Genomic DNA, 18,767 nt, shown 5'->3' with positions numbered 1-18,767 from the left:
TTTCAAAAAATATAAAAAAATATTCTATAATGTTCATCATAGTTTCAAATAATGATACAAATGTTGCCAAAACGTCAAAAATATGCGTGTCAGACGTAACAAATTATTCGCAAAATAACTTTTGCGGGAATTTTTGTGGTCTAAAAAAGAGTTTAAAATCCGCGAAAATTCGCATGAATGATAAACGTCATATATAATTTATTATGTCATTGCTGTTTTTTGTTTTGATGGAACGGTCAAAGCTGATTTTTTTTCAAAAATGAATAATCCTCGCCATGGTCAGGTTTCGGAAAATGGTAAGTTATAAAAAGTTATCGCTTTTTAAAATATCAGATGATATAAAATTTTGTTTTCATAAATTATTCCTACAAAAGTGCTTAGATAGACCATTTCAAATCCGGAATTTTACAGCACTCATACCACAAATAAAAACGCATTGGCTTCGGGAAAATGTCTTGCAAGATTGTCCATTGTCGAATTTCGGCGCTTTTCACAAAAACACTGTCAGTTTCAACGTCATTATATTAAATATTCTATTATTAGCATACCAAATAGTGCTTTTGCGTAATTGTGCTTTCACCCCACAATACGATAACATACTTTTTGATTATCTGTTAAGTCGAAATGACTTCGTTTTTTAACAAATCAAATGTCTTGCAAGTTTGTCCACTGAACAATTTTCTTACGTTTTGAACGTTTTCGATTCGGGACGCTATACATATATGTATTTACAAATTATTTCTAAAAGTTTGTTCTTTGTTTTGGTGTTAAACACCACTACATCATAAACGACATTTGTTGTATTTTATTGACCTGTCATCATAGGTAGGAGAAACCGGACATCAGGCGACCTTAAGTTAAAATATTTGCAATAACTGTCGATTAGGATCGGAGTCGAACAAATCTCGCCACGAGCTTATCTTAAAATCGCCGCACGCTTTTTATCACTTTATATGAACTCATTAGGCCATTCACCCTCCTTGGCCATCGAAATTGAAAGCAGTTCGTATTATCATATGATATATGAACGATATTTCATTGTTTTTAAATAACAATAACGGTTCGATTTCATGTTTTAAGATCAGAGGACAAAACAAAATAACCAAATTACAAATTCCGAAAATAGATAGAATCATAGAAACCACGATAAGAACTGTAATATATAATTATAGTACTTATAATCAAATAGAAAATGAATAATCATCTAAAATAAAAAAAAAAAATAAAACATATGGTAATTTTTCAATAAGGCCATAGTTGTTTTTTTATTTGTTTTGCGTCCGCGTGCGGGTAGGTTTTCGGCCAATTTGTGTCAAAAACAAACACAAACTTTTTTTTGTTCGTCAGTAGAAAATCCGTATTTTCCGGGTTTTTCCAGCCGTGTTTTTGTGTATTCTTATACTCAAATCTATTTTGCGCTTTAAATAATAAGTACGCTCCTTATTTAAAGCGTTTAAGCGATCTTGACTTTGATACATGTGACAGCAGAAATGGCCAGTATAAATGTGCCGGCGAGCGAGATCGTTTGTGTTTCACTTTTCAAAGATAAAAGGATCGTTCTGGCTCCATATGCATTTCCTCTCGCCGGCACATAAACTTTTTCTCAGATCATAGAGAGCCTTTACGTAGCCAGCATAAGAGACACGTTAAATACAAGATTCAATGAACCTATCACCATAGGGGATAAAACTCTGATAAAATGTTGTTTCATCTAGCTCTAACGGGGAAAAAATTGAAATGAATACATAATTTTGTTTTAAGAATTGTTTTCAATTAATAAAACATTTGAATGTATCAGAGCTTTTATTTAATATTAAGATTCACTAAATTTGATATTGAAAAGATCAACCAATTTCACTGTAATGGTTCTTCCTTGGTACAGGTCTTACAGTAGGCGTTCCTTACTTGCTTGAAGCAAGAGTTACCTCCCATTTGCACAGTTATCTTATTTTATAATTGAAATAAATTTTTATACTTTTTTAAATGAAAAATAGTAGTTTTTGCAAAGATTTCTAATAAATTTCTTTAAATGATATCTACTGTCTGATAAGATAGGATAAATTAGTATGTACATTTTTAATTCCACAAGATATTAAGATATAAAACATAATTTCATTAGTTTATTTTCTGAAAAAAAAGTATGCAGAACAAAATATTAATATATTGCCAAAAAGTTTACATAAAGTATTCCAATTATAGGAAGATAACTCTGCAAATGGGAGATAATTCATGCTTAAAGCATTATTGATTTGATACAGGGAATTATTGATTATACATAGGTTTTAATACAACATGACACATCTCAGATCAAAACATGTCTCTTCTCAAAGGCTTCAGTATAAATGGGAAATGTTTGAAATACCAAGGCCATTTCTCAGAATATAGTCATATCAAGTTTGTACATTGCTAAATTTCCTGTTTGTCATGTTTGCTCTTTCACTTAGATATGACAGTATTGATCTAAAGTCACTGTTAATCAGTCCAGAACTTAAGCAGACTCTTGTGTTATTTTCTTTGTGTGTGTTTTTTTTCCTTGCTGTCTGGTAGGTTTTCTCAGAATCAGTTGACGCAAAACAAAGAAAAAAACAGACACGGCCTAAATAGGTAAAATATTTCAGATGACTGGGGTTGTTCATTTAACCAAAATTCTAAAGTTGTGAAAGGGCTATATTACGAGAGGATAAAAGATCAACCGTTTATTTTCAAACTTTTGAAGCGTAGAACTGCGATTTGCTATTCATCTGCAATACGGTTCATTTGTGCTGAAATTGAAATAGGCAGTACAATTGTTGTACCTGAGGAGTTACACCTCGTTAAACCATTGTGGTGACGTCAGCCTATTCATTTACCGTGGATTCTTTTTCTAGAATCAACGTTTCCGTCGCTGAAATGGACTCACCAGATTATATTCTATTGTTTCCTTTGTGTGCCTAATATCATTAAGCTTGAATTGACTAATTTCCTGATTTCTGTTCACTAATGAAATTATTTTTAAAAACTTACCTTTAATTTTCGTAATTTCTATATGCCTTCAATGGGAATCGAACCCGTCCATAAATTTTGTAACTTGTTACTGACATTAACATATCGACGAAACCTCTGGGCTACCAATCGGTTACGATTTAAAAGTCTATTATATATATATAAATGAATATATGATATACATCGGTACAACGGACACAAATGGCTTGTACTTTTATATATACATAATAGGTAATCGTATAATATGAGTTGGTAGCCACGAGGTTTCGTAGTTAAGAAAAGTGAGTTAAAGCTAAGGACTTGTCTGTTTAGGTTCGAATCCCTGAATTCTCTTTGTTGTTCCAATAGTCTAGATTTCCAGTTTTTGTTCTTGTTTTGAATGTTATTGTGGATATTTTGTGTAAAAAAAGCGATTTTGGTCGTTATTATCGGATAATGATTGGCTATTCCATATGTTTCAAACAAAACAAAAATGGATTGCATAATATTGGTCCATTTTTGTTTTATAAATTAATATTATATGATTTCATCTTTTTTACTACATAATTTGACAAATTTTAATTTGCAAATTCCTATGCTAGAAAATCGTGATATTACTTGAATTAGGCTTATTGCTAGAAATTTCGGAAACATACTTATTATATGCACTATATGTTTTTGTAGGGTTGTTGTCCCTTTGACACATTCTCCGTTTCCATTAAAATCAATTCAAATAGAAATAAGTTCGAATATATCTTATTTTGTAAAAACAGATAACATTCGGATGCCTGATGATATGAAGATCTTTAAGGACAGACGTGTTGTGTTATAATATATTTGTATTTTTTTATCATTTAATTGTGATATCTAATTTATTGTAATGGATCGTTTGACACAATATCATAGTTAATTAAACTCACTTACAATACCTTCTAATTAAGAATAGGCGTTAATTTTCAAAAGACATTATCACAATAGTTTAAGTGATAGATACAATGGATAAGTGTTGATTCATGAAAAACAAACCATTCGCCCTGCGGGCTCATGGTTTCTTTTTCAAGAATCAACGCTTATCCATTGTATCTATATCACATATTATACAAAGCTTGTAAACATATCAGATGAATATAATTATTTTTTCACGCAATCATTCTCTTTCTTGATTTAATTACTCCGTTTTAAACAATGGAAGTCTTTTTCATTAAAATCCTTTCACTTATCATCACACACTCCCCCCCCCCAAAAAAAAAAGCACAAAAAAACTAAATCATTTAAAAAAAGATAAAAGATAAAAGCACAAAACACAAAAACCATGTTATTTAAGCATCATGAATTGCTTCCTCCCTCCCTCTCTTCTTACATTTAAACGGGTGACTAACGCATTATATAATATACTATAGGCACTATTTTCTCAACCAAATACCTATTTTGTATTGTTTATTTTTGCTTGAGTATTTAAACTACCAGTAGGAAATATTTCATACATATTCAAGACTTTGAAGTATCCATATCGATCAAAAATGATTACAAACAAAACGAACAAATTATACTCGATTACCGACGTAAAACGTCAAATTTTGACGTTACCAATTGGGACGCAATATCGTGCGTAACGTCATAGTCCTATACTTGTATGAAATATATACCGTTTTGTTGGAGTTCGTGTTGCTCGGTCTTTAGTTCTTTATGTTACGTTTTGTGTACTATTGTATTGTATTTGTCTATTATATTCGGGTGCTTGCGGAGATCGCCAAGCTAGAAAACGGTTGACATTTTCTTCATTATGAACTAAAACTATTTTCGACCTTGGTGCCTTATTTTTTGTTAAAATCTAAACACTGCGACGTGTTTTCAAAATCTTTGTTCCCATAAAACTTCATTTCATCAAGGTCTCTTCTCAGAATATCAGCCATCTGTCTGGCACAGGATAACAAATCAATATTTGAGTAAATTTAAGTTGTGTGGTAATTCTTAGTACATTTTGGTAAATTAATCTTATCTTTGTGCCGCATAAGCATCTCTATAATTCAACACATCCCTGAGCCACGACATTATATATTTTATGCATCACATGCGCTTCTTTTTATCACAATCCAGACCGGCTAGTAACCGTTGTATAACTTTACACGTCTGAAGACGAATATTTGCGTGAAACATTTTTGTATGATTTTTATTTCTGGAAATCAATCTGAACTCTACAACAGTCCATTTCCGAAAGTCGGACTGGACCTTTACTTTTATGTGCTTTCGGGATTTACACAAATTGTAATTGTAACCCAAATAATTCAGTCGTATTATTCAGCTGATGTATGAATGCTACATTTCTCGTGTGGGAGAAAATCGGACATGGAAAGGGCATGAATTATTCGAGTTACTCAAATTGAAACTCGGGAATATATTTCAAGCTGTTCGGAATTCGCGGAAACAAATGATTGTTTTTCGGCATTACAGTATTGAATCAATAGAGATACCAATTATTTCTTTTAACAAATTCGAATACCAGTCAGTTTATAGGACTTCAGTTTGAAATAGGGGCGGCAATCCAATCATTTTATCCAATCAATTGGAAAAGGTGGGGGGGGGGGGTCAACATTGATAGTCAAAAAGCCTTGAAAAAAAAAACGTTGAATGTAAATAATATGAACTCCAAAGTCTCATATTATAAGACTAGTAAACCACAGGTTTCTCAATTCTTGTATGATCATGAATTAGGTGAAAACCTAGAGCTGACCGAGTGCGAGATCATCATGGATAATCATTGAGGTCGTTAAACACCCCTTGCAGTAAACTTTGGTTAAATTTTAAAAAAAAATCGAAATGTAATGGTCTGAACACATTTCACCTCTCATTCCACTAAATATTAAATTGCAGTTACAAGTATCACAAAACTTCCCTGACCTCTTTTCTTTAACCATAATAGAGTGAGGAGAGAAGGAGGGATCCAGATCCCGAAATCCCGGGCTTAAAAACACGAAATCCGGCGAGGTCCCGAATTAAAAAAAATTTAAATCCCGACTACCCGAAATTCGGAAATAGAATTCCCGGATCCCGAAAGGGTCAATCCCCAAATCCCGAGCTTAAAAACACCAGATCCCGGAGTTCCGATAAAGGTCCTATCCCCTCCCCCCCCGTAATTCTATATTCTATTCATTCATAATCTTGAATTGAGACTTGATACTTCAAAATTACATTCTCTAATTTTGAATGATGCACACAGGCACAATGAAAGAAAACAGATTTCGCTATATATCTCTTCGAAATTGAAATTTGTGAAAGAAGAAATGACATGTTATATTTTATCTTACACGTGTACTTTCAATTTCAATATGGTTCTAAATTTAGATTTAGTTTTCCCATAAATTTCGGACGGAATAGAAGACACCTGTTTATTTTCTGCACATGTAGAAAAAGTTGAAAACTGGGAGTTGAATGACATAATTTTTACTCATTTTAAGATAAATGTTAGAGTGAGACAATTATTAAGTTACTGAGTAATTTTTGGGGCATAATTTGTTTATTTTTTGTTTGTTTTCCGTCTTTGTTCTTCTGGAAAGTTTTGCACTAGTGGTCAAATTATTCTCTTGGTATCGTCTGATTTCTTATATGAATATAAATCATGTCCTTAAATTTTTAATTGCACAAAATACGAACATTTCAACGTCTTTTTAATTAAACAATTAAATTCACACGTCTTTCATTAATTATTTGTAACCTATTATAAAACTTTACGTTGAGTACTGTGTTTTTCGTTCAAGACTACGGCTTTTTAAAACGATATTGTTGGGTCAATTCAGGTTTCATTTTAATTAATTTGATATCAATAGAAGAAAAATTGTTACATGTTTATTTGTTTATTTGTTTATAATTTTGTTGTGAGGCGTTTTTTTTTCTTTCTGTTGATATCATAAACACAAAATGCCTTCTCCTACGCGTCTAAAACAAAAAAAAAACCAGTGTTTTTAAGTCAGGCTGCACACAGAACAACGTACAGAATGCTGTGATTTCTAATTGGAGTTATTTAGATAATTTCTATGAGGTTTAAGACAGCACAGGCGTGCTTGGTGGATTCATTATAGACCGCAGAAAGTAGTTTCTGTTTCGTGTGTCCTTTCTTGAAGTAAGGGAGATAACTTGCGTAACTAACGACGAACGTTTTTATTCCCGTATTCCGCTAGAGGCGTGCAATTACGTACACTTCGCCTTAAGATAAATCTAATAAAAATGTGTACTTAAAATGCACATGGTTTGAATACATTTATTCATAAAAAGTTGAATTTTTGTTAATTATGTAATTTTTGATAAACAATCATTTATGTTTTGACGTTATTTGTATTGTCTGAATAATGATGTAAAAAAACCAATTATCAGAATCTTACAAAATGGTGTTTAATAAGATTGATTGGATTATTTGTAAGGCGTGAAGGATAGCAGTATTCTATAGGTTGCACTACTGTAAATATTTCAAATGCAATTTTACAATTACAATTTTCGCACAAATCATATCATTAAATGCAAAGTGTTCTTACGTTACTATATTTTGCAACGGTCAAATCATAGGGTTTGGTAGCATATTTTCAAAAATAGTATGCCTCAAAACTCTAAGAGTTTGAATTTATACTAAAATTCTAAAGTTCCCTTCTCTTTACTTTGAGTTTTCCTAAGTACTCAATTTGACCTTTATTCAACAGTCGATATACTGACTATATTATTCTAATGTTGTATTCTCTAATAGGGAGATGACATATGGGATTCAGTAGGTTAACAATATCAGCTGTATTTATGGAGTGCGATCTAAAAATATCATATACTAGTAATTCAATTTGAAATATTAAAATAACTTTATATACTTTACTCAATGTAGCAAGATTTTCATAAGTGAGTATAAATTGATTTCATAAGTTTTACTTCAAAAATCTCTTTCACCTACAATGCATGATAAGGACATGATACGATTTATTTTATCAGGACTTGTCTGATATCGCTTATTCTTGCTGTTTACCTGAACGGATGGAATATGCCGATCCCAGTGATTACAAAAAGTAGAGGTTTCCATTTTATCAGATACCCTCTTCAACAAGTCTTAGCTGTAAGTTTATTTATCAGGATTACAAAATCCTTTTCCAAAATTTGCACATGACAGAAAAATGAATGTACATGTATTTCCTATATTTTAGAAAAAATGACAAAAGCACAAACTGTTGGAATAAACACTATCAGCTAAACTTTAACGAATAAAACGCCTTCTTCAGCCAAACAGGATTTATTATACTTTTTTTCTAAATATGGTTGCTATGGAATCACTATAGTTATTTGACTCTAGAAGCAGAAAATAAGATTTCTCAATAAATTCTAAGTTAAAATTTTGGTATTACTGTTTGCATTTTTGTTTTTGCGATAACCGCTTATATTCTAATAAGATATTGTTTGTTGTGTCTCCATAAGAAATTTTATTTCATCGTAAACAAATATTATTAATCAAACAAAACATTTATTAATACACCATGTTTAGGTTCTTTTTGCAATAATTATTGGATGGGGTATATGTGGAATACTAACACATGCAGGCGCTTTGACAACTGACACTCGGTCAAAAGAGTATAAAACTCGAACAGATGCCGGAGCTGACACGATAGAAAGAACACCATGGTTTATAATACCTTATCCGGGTAAGTGCGATATCTCCAACAAAATCTTACTAAACATGTGTTTTCAGTTTTCCTGGATTTATTTTTATCCCGCAAAATATATAAATCAGATAAAGAATCTGTAATGTTCTCGGCCTTCAAACACTTATTTCGGAAATTGAAAAAACGTATGGTTATTTTAGATGTCTATATAGTTTTTAAAATACTCAATTCTTAGTATTTAATTTAAGTTGTTCTTCATCCCCCAAAACGTATTTGTTCTTTTGTATCACTTGTAGAATATTTTGCAGAATAATTTGTAGGAATAACTCTATTTTCATTTGTAAAATTCAAAGAAATAAACAAATGGAAAACAGTGATGCAAATAATGAAACAACAAAATGCCACACACAATAAGAAACAACAACCAAATACGCGTATTCACCTCAACCTCTTCCAACCCACTGAAATAGCTTGTACATATGTTCTCTATGAATATTTAATTAGGAATGTTTAACATATGAATGTTAAGAACTAAACAATACAATATAAAAAGTTAAAATAGTAAGAATAAAACAATTATTTACACAAAGAAACCATTATTTTTTTTAATTAATTGTAGGACAGTTTGGAAGCATAGGATTCAATTCCGGGGTTTTCATAGCTTTTGTCGTTGCTACATTATTATCGGTTGTTGAATCTATTGCGGATTACTACGCATGTGCAAGATTATGCCAAGTTCCTCCACCACCACTCCCTGCAATGAACAGAGGTATCATGGTAGAGGGATTCATGTCGATGATTGCAGGTTTCTTTGGAGCTGGACACGCAACAACTACCTACAGCAATAATATTGGATTAATTGGGATAACTAAGGTAGATAAATAAGCAGACGTGTACTTACTTTATGTTTTTTTTAATATTTTGAAGACATCAGTACAAATCCAACAGTTAATCAGATACCTTATGTTTATTAAGTACCAATGTAAACCCATACTCTATGTTTGTATATCAAGAGATGAAGGACTAGAAGAATTCTTTTAAACATTAATCATTATAATACAGAATCAAATAATTCCTGTAAATTTCTTTTAAAAAGGCAATTAAACAGGAGAGTAATGTAAAGTTCTCCGAAAAGGGTATGCCTTATTTGCTTCGAAAGTGGAACATGGGAAAATGATTTATAGGTTGCGGGTTTTTTTTCTAAAAATAAATATTTTATATTTTATTTTGATTATTATGTATACGGTTTTCATCATTTTCAAAAATAATCATAATAAAGATATCAATACTTTCAACGTTAACGATCTCGGGAGTTTTTATAGGTAACATGTTTCAGTAACAGAGAAATTGATTTTCAAACCTCTCAACTATTCACTTGTTTTTTTTAATACTTTGCAGTTTTACAGAACAACCAAACAGATTGCAATGAAAACATTTTGTCAAGGATTTATCAGTTGTTACGAAAAGAATAATTTGCTATACTCCCTGAAGCTTTCTGATTTTTAGTTGTAGTATGTAGCAGTGTTTTAGTCTGTCATATACCCAATGAAAATATGACGGGATATGGAGTAAATGTGCACGAGACAATATTAATATCAATACTTGGTAAAACCCAAATATGGAATGTTTTTATTGTTGTCCTTCATCTTCAAGTCACCACGAGGCATTCAACGATGATAATTTTTTCTCATAACTGGTAGTAAGTTTGAGCAGAATTCATGGTTCAATATCATACAAAGCTACATCCCTTTTTTATGACTGTTTGTTGATACTTTTAAATTTCACCAAAACCGAATAGAAATGAAAACATAATGTCTAGGATTTCTCAACCTTTACTGAGAGGAATAATTTGATATTTGTTTGCTTTAAGATTTTTATATTTTTTGTCAAACGAAGTTTGGAAAGGGATATAGTGTTTCGTCTGTCCATCACAAAGTTGAAGTCCATCTATCCGTGGAAGTGTAAGTCATAGTTCTTGAGATTTGGTTCATAGATGCGTCTTGAATAACCAAGGGGTCCTGATAAAAATAAGGTAATCTTGACCTACGTTTCACAAATGAGTGACTAATTAAAGTTTGCGTTTGAGTCCATACCTGATATACAACTCATAGACATATTTTGTCAGTAGATGCGTCTGTAATAGTCTGAATCGAGAGTCCTAAAACATGTTTCATCTTGACATGAAATTCATGGATGAGTAAATGAGGTGAAAGGCTGCGTTTAAGTCCATATCTGAGATGAGGAATACAAATAGTTTGTCAGTAGCTGTAACTTTGATACATGTAGACACTAGTTTCAAAATCAAATCTTGAAACTGAATAAGATGACATATCATTTAATCAACTGCACTTAAAAGATATTCGATTTCATCAACTGCACAATTAAGTTATATTTTATAACATTATCATAACTTATTGGATTGAACCAGTTCTGGCAATTGAGGATTAAAGTCAACTCAATGTACAGTTTGTTTGTATAATACTTTGCACTTTTTTACACCAAAAATGTACATATTTCCGGCCCAAACATTTGGTGCGTGCACCAATTAACTCACTTGTATGTTTATGTTATATGACCGAGATTGTACTCACTTAATGAAGCCAAATGGACATAATCTCCTGAAAAAAAATCAATGTATTGGACTTGCTTATAAATGAATTATACCTATAGGTATATATTTCTTGTTTCTTTAAACGGTAAATAAGGGCAACAATTGTATACCGCTGTTCAAAAGTCATAAATCGATTGAGAATAAACAAATCCGGGTTCGAAATTAAAACCAAAAGAACATATCAACTATAACAGGAAATCAACGGAAGAACAAAAACACTGAAGTGCAACAAAAGAAACGCCAAGGCAACATACATAGAACATAATTATTTGATAACACCTTCCTTATTCCCGACTTGTACATGACATTCTAAGAAAATGGTGGGTTGTAAATTTCAAGGTCAAGTTATAATCTATAACATTTTTATGTACTTTTCAATGATATATACCTCAGAGCAAAACGTCAATAATTGATATAAATGAATAGGACTAAACTTTCAAAACTGTTGATTGTGTAAATGATATTAAACTTTATCATCTACTTTTCAGGTCGCAAGTAGAAGGGTTACTCAGGTTCTTGCTATACAGTTAATTGTGTGTGCTATAATTGGGAAATTTGGAGCTATATTTGTTACCATACCATATCCTGTGCTAGGTGGATCAGCAATTTTAAGTTTTGGCTTATTTCTAGGAATAGTTATGTCTTATATGCAGTACACAGATATGAATTCTCCAAGAAATCTAGCTGTAGTTGGCGTGTCTATCTTAGTGGGAATAATGGTGCCTAATTGGGTTAAAGTAAATTTTGCAGTTATAAAAACAGGTAAATTTACAGTGTAAGATAAGGGTAATTTACGATCCAGTTTTTATGATTGTAAAAAAAAAAAATTTAAATTAAAGGTATGATTTTTCTATCAAAATTTAAGAATACTATTTTGTTTAGCACACACTTATCTGGAATGGAAATTAATGTTTCGTGTAAAAATGCGACATTATTAGTGAATGTACATTGTTTTTGCAGAATTGGCTAAAAGACAACAAATAAAGCTTAAATGCTCTTTTGTCGTAGAAATAATTTGAAAAAAAAACTTAAACACAAAACATATTGATATTTCGAGTCAAAGATCTACAAAATAATAAATTCTTTGTATCGTAGAAAGGTAAAAATACGAAAAAAAGGGAAAACAAATACACTAGCACACAATTTGTCAAGAGAGAAAAAAAATGAGTATTACAACATAAGTCCTGCTTGATCTGAACTATGGTTATGTTTTAGCAAATAGATAATAATTCCCGTCTATTTTAAATAGGGTTTAAAACAGATAATATTTTCTAAAATTTAAAAAAATCTAGAACCTATTTCATTGAGTTTCTAATAATATTTTTTTTTATTTAAAATGTTCAGACATGATTTATATCAAAATTGAATTGATAAAACATTTTCATGACCAATTTAGCTAAAACAAAGTGTGAGGCTTTTGTATTTTGATAATTATGATGTAAAGGGAGACAATAATTTTGTTTCTGTACAGCTAAAACTTTATTTATAGTCTTATAATACTAGGGGAACGAGAAATTGTTCACCAAAACGGGACTATATACCTACCTGTAATGAGACCGAGCATCTGTGGAAGGTTCTATCTATTTGCAAGATTACTGGAAACCCAACGTATTAAGTATAAACACTAAACAGTCCTCAAACGAGAATAGTTAAGTTTAAATGTAGTCTTATTGACACAGGTTTGGATAAGTTTCTCTATATTTGTTTTTATTACAGGAAGTGACGGGTTTGACGAGTTTTTGATCATGCTGCTAACTAATCCTTCATTCACTGGTGGATTCATAGGTTTTGTTTTAGACAACACTGTTAAAGGTATTAAAATGGTTATGTTATTATGTTATGGCAAATGTCTGTTCATATATGTGTTTGTTTTAATAGTAAATGAGATAATAATAACACTACATAGACTATTGTAATCCTATTTTTGACATTTTTACCTATTATGTCTGTTTTGTTCACAAATCGTTGTCAATATTATGGAATTTTAAACAACTATCATACAAGTGAGAGGTTTAGCTAGCTAAAACAGGTCTAATCCATCATTTTCTACATAAGAAAATGCCTGTACCATGTCAGGAATATGACAGTTGTTGTCCATTCGTTTGATGTGTTTGAGCTTATGATTTTGGCATTTGATTAAAGACTTTCCGTTTTAAATTTCTTCAGAGTTTGTTATTTTTGTTATTTAAGTTTTTTTTTCAAAGGGAGCGAGCAGGATTGACAGAGTACCACAATTGCTTACTGATCTTTGCATACATATTTTAATTCTAGGCACTATGAAAGAACGCGGAATAGCAGCGTGGGCTTTAGATGAAAGCAAGTCACCAGATGCAGAGTCGCATTATGAAGAAGGCATAGAAATTTATGAGATATCATTTTTAACTAAACACTTGAAGAAAATACCATGGATGAAATATTTACCTGTATTTCCTACATTTACCTCTCACAATTGTAGAAATAAATCAAATAAAGACAATGAAGATTTAAAAAATGATAACAATACAAACTTGTAAAACATCATATGTGTTGATGGAGTGTTGTATCTAGTGGAGCGGCGGAGCAGACAATTTCAGAAATTTAAATTACCTAAATACCTCATGGACTTTTAATAGCTCGTTGGAAAGCTGAAATCGTGTACTTTTTGAAAATATGTGTCGTCAATATGAAAGCTGGTACCATTATGCCGAAAATCAAGGTCAAAGGTCATCACTTAAAAAATCCTATTTTCATCTCGAGAAACAATACCATTGATATTTTTCAAAATTAATAATCTATTCAATAAATTAAATGAGTATTACTATGTATCAATGTGTTAGTTCATACAACTTTGTTTTTTTATTTGGACTTGACATCAAAAGAACGTTATATTTAACTTTTTTGAAGGTAGTCCGTGGTATACAAATTTTAAAGCCTAATAAAAACCAGTAGCAAAATAACCTTGATATTTCACCTCGACAAATAGCATTTCTTAAATACTTCAGGAAAAAAGTGTTTAAAAGAGTATCCGAAATGCATAGTTTATAAATAAAACAATAAAAATGTGCAGCCGTGCTAAATTTCCTTTCAGTTTTGAAGGATAAGACATGTCACTGAGTTTTACATGCATCAATGCTTCATAGACAAGGGTTAACCCACGAACTGCCCTGTTGAACTGTTTGCTGCTAAGCATTTGCTCTGCAGTTGTTCCTGCATAGACACCAGAGTCAACAAGCAAGTCTTTCAGACCGGCCTCCGACCATAATTTTCCCACTGCCGCAATAAAACAAGACAGGGCATGGAAACCACCGAGTCTAATTATATGATCAGCAAATTTGTCTTTTAGGGACCATTTGACTTGTTGAGCAACTGCATATAGCTGCTGATCCATTGTCTGAATTGCATGTTTTTGACCCAACGTAGTCGCCAAATTCTGACAATTGTGCATTGCAGTAAATACAGTGGCCATGTCGCTTGGTTTATTGTCAATTATAGGACCATAAGCAACAATTGTTCTATCTGGTTTAAAGGCAGCACGTGTGCTGAAGAAACCAGACCAAAATGGAACAAATTGTTCGGTACAATTACTAGACAATTCATGTGGCAAAACAGATCCCTCTCTGCATATCATTCTACGAATAACCCATAACAAATCTGGAGTCTGACCGATTGGATCTGTGCAACTGTTTAATAGTTCCAGTGCATTTTGACGTCTCAACGGTTCGCCCCTCATTTTTGGTTTTGTAAAGGGTAAGCACTGCATCAGCGAGGATACTTTTTCGTCATAGACTAATGCTTTGTCCTGTTTCCGTTCAAACCGTTGTCGGGTATTAAATCCGAATGTTCCATTCCAACTGAATTTTGAAATATAGCACGCGCCATCGAGTGAAATGTGTTTTTTCCGTCAATCGTTTCGGTATTAATGTCAATATTGTCCACACCTTCTTGGATTAAGGAACCACAGTTAGCTATACCGGACGGGACATAACAACCACCTTGAGTTTTTGTTATTTCAGCATTTGCAACACTAGTCAAAAACCTCCGAACCTCGTCATACTTGACACAGAAACCATGTGCATTTAAATTTTCAATCAAAGACTTTGATCCAAACTCATGATATAACTGTACTGCAAGACCAAGAGTAAATGGAGTAATTATGTTACTACAATTTGACACCAGGCACTCTGCGAGAGCAGCACATTTTCTTCGAATATCATGCGAAATATCCATTGATACTGAAGAAAATGTTTCAAAAGACTTTTTGTCAAGAAGCCAAGTGATAAAACTTATCAAACTAGTTGGCAACATTGCTTCTGACATTTCCAATGATGCTTCGTCATTTGCAGGATAATAATCTCCAGAAATGTATACATTTTCCATTTTTTGTCTTAATATTGAGGCGGCTGCATAGAGTACATGCATATCGGTTTGTTCATTGGTTTTGGTGGAGCTACATATACTCAAGTCGGCTTTTATCTCAAGCAATTCTAATTCTTCTTTGATGCTATTAGCTGCCTTAACAGCGTCGCCAATGGAAATGTCGCTAGCAAATACAATACTAGATTTACCTTGTCCTTGTTGAGCAAAAAATACAATTGCATCCTTGTAGTGCTTCTCAAGTTTAGCCTTAAGCTTGGAGGAATTACAGTAGGTCTTACTTATTTTATCAGGTAAAAAAGACTGGTACATTGTCAAGAGTGATGACAATAGAAGAGACTTTTTGTCACAAATGAGGTCTCTGTCTATTATTTCAACCACTCTTTCAAATGCCAAATCATACGCTGATTTATCATTTGATTTTGGTCTATATGCCAAGTATGTAGTCAGACATGCTGCATGATACACTGCTTTATTGAGCAAATTCTCTTTCTCTATTCGATCAATCATTTCAGCGTCGCATGCTCTAATAGCAGCATCTTTAAGATTGGCTAACCGTTCAGCGGATGAAATGGTATGTAATGTTTTCACCCTTTTATGTGACATTTTGCGGCAAATAATACACTTTGATGTATCGAGAGGGTGATCATAATTTCCAGGCACCAAAGAATTAGAGAAATCTTAATTTATATCTGGTGTTTCCTTTTCAGCTGAAGAACATGCTACTGCTTTTAAATTATGTTTACTTGTGTAGCTTTTAAAACATGATCTATGGTACCTAAATACGGGTAATTTACTAGATATTTCATTGCAGAACTCATAAAAAAAACTGAACAAATCATCACGTCTCTTTGCTGCAGCATTTATCAGGCTTTTTCTTCCAGATTCCGTTGATGTTATCAAATTTTCATCATCAACAGAATTGCAGATAATGCAATTGTCAACACCAACTTCCACTCTCCTTTTTTTGGCATTTGGAGGGACTAGTTTTAATGAGACTGATAAACTATCCATTTGATGAAATAAGAAACAAATCAAACACACCTGAAAACCAAACAAACCCTACAATGATATTCACTTTTCCCGTTGAAATCAACAAAATCTAATACACAACAATACCAAACAATATAAATTAATCACAAAGCTTCGGAAATTACAAAATGAACAAGAAATATGCTTGAAAACGACTACAATCAACCTTCGAAAAATTGCTGAATGTTGGACTATAAATAGAAACCACAACAATGTCGGTAAATTTGTGACAAATATTCGAATTTCAAATCTCAATAAAAAGCCGATATTTAGCCAAATATTTATCTTATAAAGAATTTACTGCAAAAAGTAAATCGAGTCGATTGAAGTATTATACGACGGCTTTATTGTTGTGCCTTTAAAATACAACTATACTGCACGTGCAAATAATGCTAGGTGAAAAACGATGATTTTTCACTGTTATTTTCAACCATTTTCAGATGCATTGTGCTCTCCATATAGGACTTTTTAAAAATGCTCTTAAATTGTATGAAGTTCAAGAATAACTATATTTACCAATTTCGTTCACAAATTATTTTTTAGAACGTGTTTGATATGAAATATGAGTACCGAATCAGCAGTGGGGTATACGATGCAAGTTGGGTAACGTCAGTTAAGGCTATTTTTAACGTCATTTGTACCACATTTTATTTTGACGACAAACATTTTTCAGAAGTTGAATAATCGATAGACATTTTAAGCCATTAAAATCCTATGAGGTATTTAGGTAATTTAAACTCGTTAACTAAGCGACTTTTTTAACTTTCGCCGCTCCACTAATCATAGTTCTATGTACTATTGAAACACAATACAAACTTGTAAAACATCATATGTATTAATGTAGTGTTGTAGCATAGTTCTATACACTATTGAAACACAATACAAACGTGTAAAACATCTTATGTGTTTCTAGGGAGGATAGACTTACTCGGGAAAGATTTTGGATAAGAAAATTAACAACTTTGGCACCAAATGGGATAAATGAAAAGATGTAGTTCGACTCCATGCAGTGCTTGACATCTGGGTTATTACAGTCTCTGTTTCTTTTTCTCTACCTTACTCACCTCTAAAATAAATCTGTTGAATATAACAATTTAAATTGCTTATTTTTTTTAGGGATGTATAAGTACCAAGCCACGTTCAACTAGTTTACCTTAGTCAAAATTTATTATTATATTTTAACAGCCGTTTGTTTTAAACATCGTAGACTCTGATGTAACTACTCTACCGTTGTCAAATCTGAAATATTTACAAATTTAGACCGTTCAGTGCTGTTTATTTGGAATTCTTATTGACGCAATCTTTCTTGTAACATCATAATTGTCGACACCGTTAAAGCTTTAGAATAATGCTAGTTCATATCGCACATTATTATTTTTATTTAAAGCATATATTTGAACTCTCTGTTGTAATTAGTCATATAACCTATGTCGTGTTTAACAAATTTTTAGAATTGTGCAAGCGTCTTACCTGATGTTCGGTTTGACTTTTTTATTGTATAAATTTCAAGATTGTAACAGCTTAATCTAAGTAGACTGATAAATGATTCATTCAACATCACAATCATATATACCGATGAAGGATATCTGTTATCCGAAATATTTATAAATAATTACATTTAAAGTTAGCTTTTTTGTATTTGGAGTTGTTGTGTACACTTTTTAGGCGTTTATATAATTTATTTTATTGTGTACATGTATCGTTACTTGTAACGATCCAGCGCCCTCGTGGGAAAAATCGTTGACTATTATTCAGACGTTTTATATATATACTTTGTATATACAGTAAAAGGACTGAGTATATGTTGGATAATCTATCAAATGGAGAATAGATATATTTTCGGAAAGAATGGGGTATGTGATAAAAATTGCAAAAAAAGAGTAAGAAAATATATAATATTTGTAAGAATGTAAAGCGTCATCTGAAAAGTCTCTTACTACTGGATAAGTTATAAATTATTATGTCTAAGGAGATAGAAATACCCTTATTATTCATGATCTTCTCTATGTAGATCGAATAAAAATAATTTTGTGATTTAATAAACAGTTATGCTATCCAGAGGTTCTGAGTACGTTATTGATAAACTTTTACCGTGAACGAGTTAAGCACGTTATGTTGAAAGTTTCCTTTACGAGCATCGAGTAAATTATTCTCCTCGTGGTGTCCAACATTCCTTTTTCACT

The 18,767-nt window shown here is 31.9% G+C and overlaps 2 protein-coding genes and 1 long non-coding RNA gene across 4 annotated transcripts in view; 2 read left to right on the top strand and 1 right to left on the bottom strand.

Annotated features, from left to right (window-relative positions):
- Positions 1–13,737, top strand: part of LOC143080296 (solute carrier family 23 member 1-like) — a 32,053-nt gene extending 18,316 nt beyond the window's left edge. For both annotated transcript variants that reach the window (XM_076256044.1, XM_076256045.1), the window contains exons 7-12: positions 7,927–8,047; positions 8,471–8,627; positions 9,208–9,461; positions 11,688–11,961; positions 12,916–13,011; positions 13,471–13,737. In XM_076256044.1, coding sequence (XP_076112159.1) covers positions 7,927–8,047; positions 8,471–8,627; positions 9,208–9,461; positions 11,688–11,961; positions 12,916–13,011; positions 13,471–13,712 — 1,144 coding nt within the window. In that variant the 3' untranslated portion in view covers positions 13,713–13,737. The remainder of the gene's footprint in view (positions 1–7,926; positions 8,048–8,470; positions 8,628–9,207; positions 9,462–11,687; positions 11,962–12,915; positions 13,012–13,470) is intronic.
- The window catches only part of LOC143080298 (uncharacterized), a 16,503-nt gene continuing 7,026 nt past the window's right edge, over positions 9,291–18,767 (bottom strand). Inside the window, exons 2-3 of the long non-coding RNA XR_012979694.1 lie at positions 11,180–11,206; positions 9,291–9,424 (exon numbers count right to left, since the gene is read on the bottom strand). This is a non-coding gene — a long non-coding RNA (uncharacterized LOC143080298). The remainder of the gene's footprint in view (positions 9,425–11,179; positions 11,207–18,767) is intronic.
- LOC143080297 (solute carrier family 23 member 1-like) overlaps positions 17,370–18,767 on the top strand; it is a 25,749-nt gene continuing 24,351 nt past the window's right edge. The window contains exon 1 of the mRNA XM_076256047.1: positions 17,370–18,437. Within this exon, the coding sequence (XP_076112162.1) occupies positions 18,405–18,437 (33 nt within the window). The 5' untranslated portion in view covers positions 17,370–18,404. The remainder of the gene's footprint in view (positions 18,438–18,767) is intronic.

This window comes from Mytilus galloprovincialis, chromosome 6, assembly GCF_965363235.1.
Source record: "Mytilus galloprovincialis chromosome 6, xbMytGall1.hap1.1, whole genome shotgun sequence".
Lineage (NCBI taxonomy): Eukaryota > Metazoa > Mollusca > Bivalvia > Mytilida > Mytilidae > Mytilus > Mytilus galloprovincialis.
Note: the sequence above shows the minus strand (reverse complement) of the source record. Positions and strands in the feature narration are given on the sequence as shown.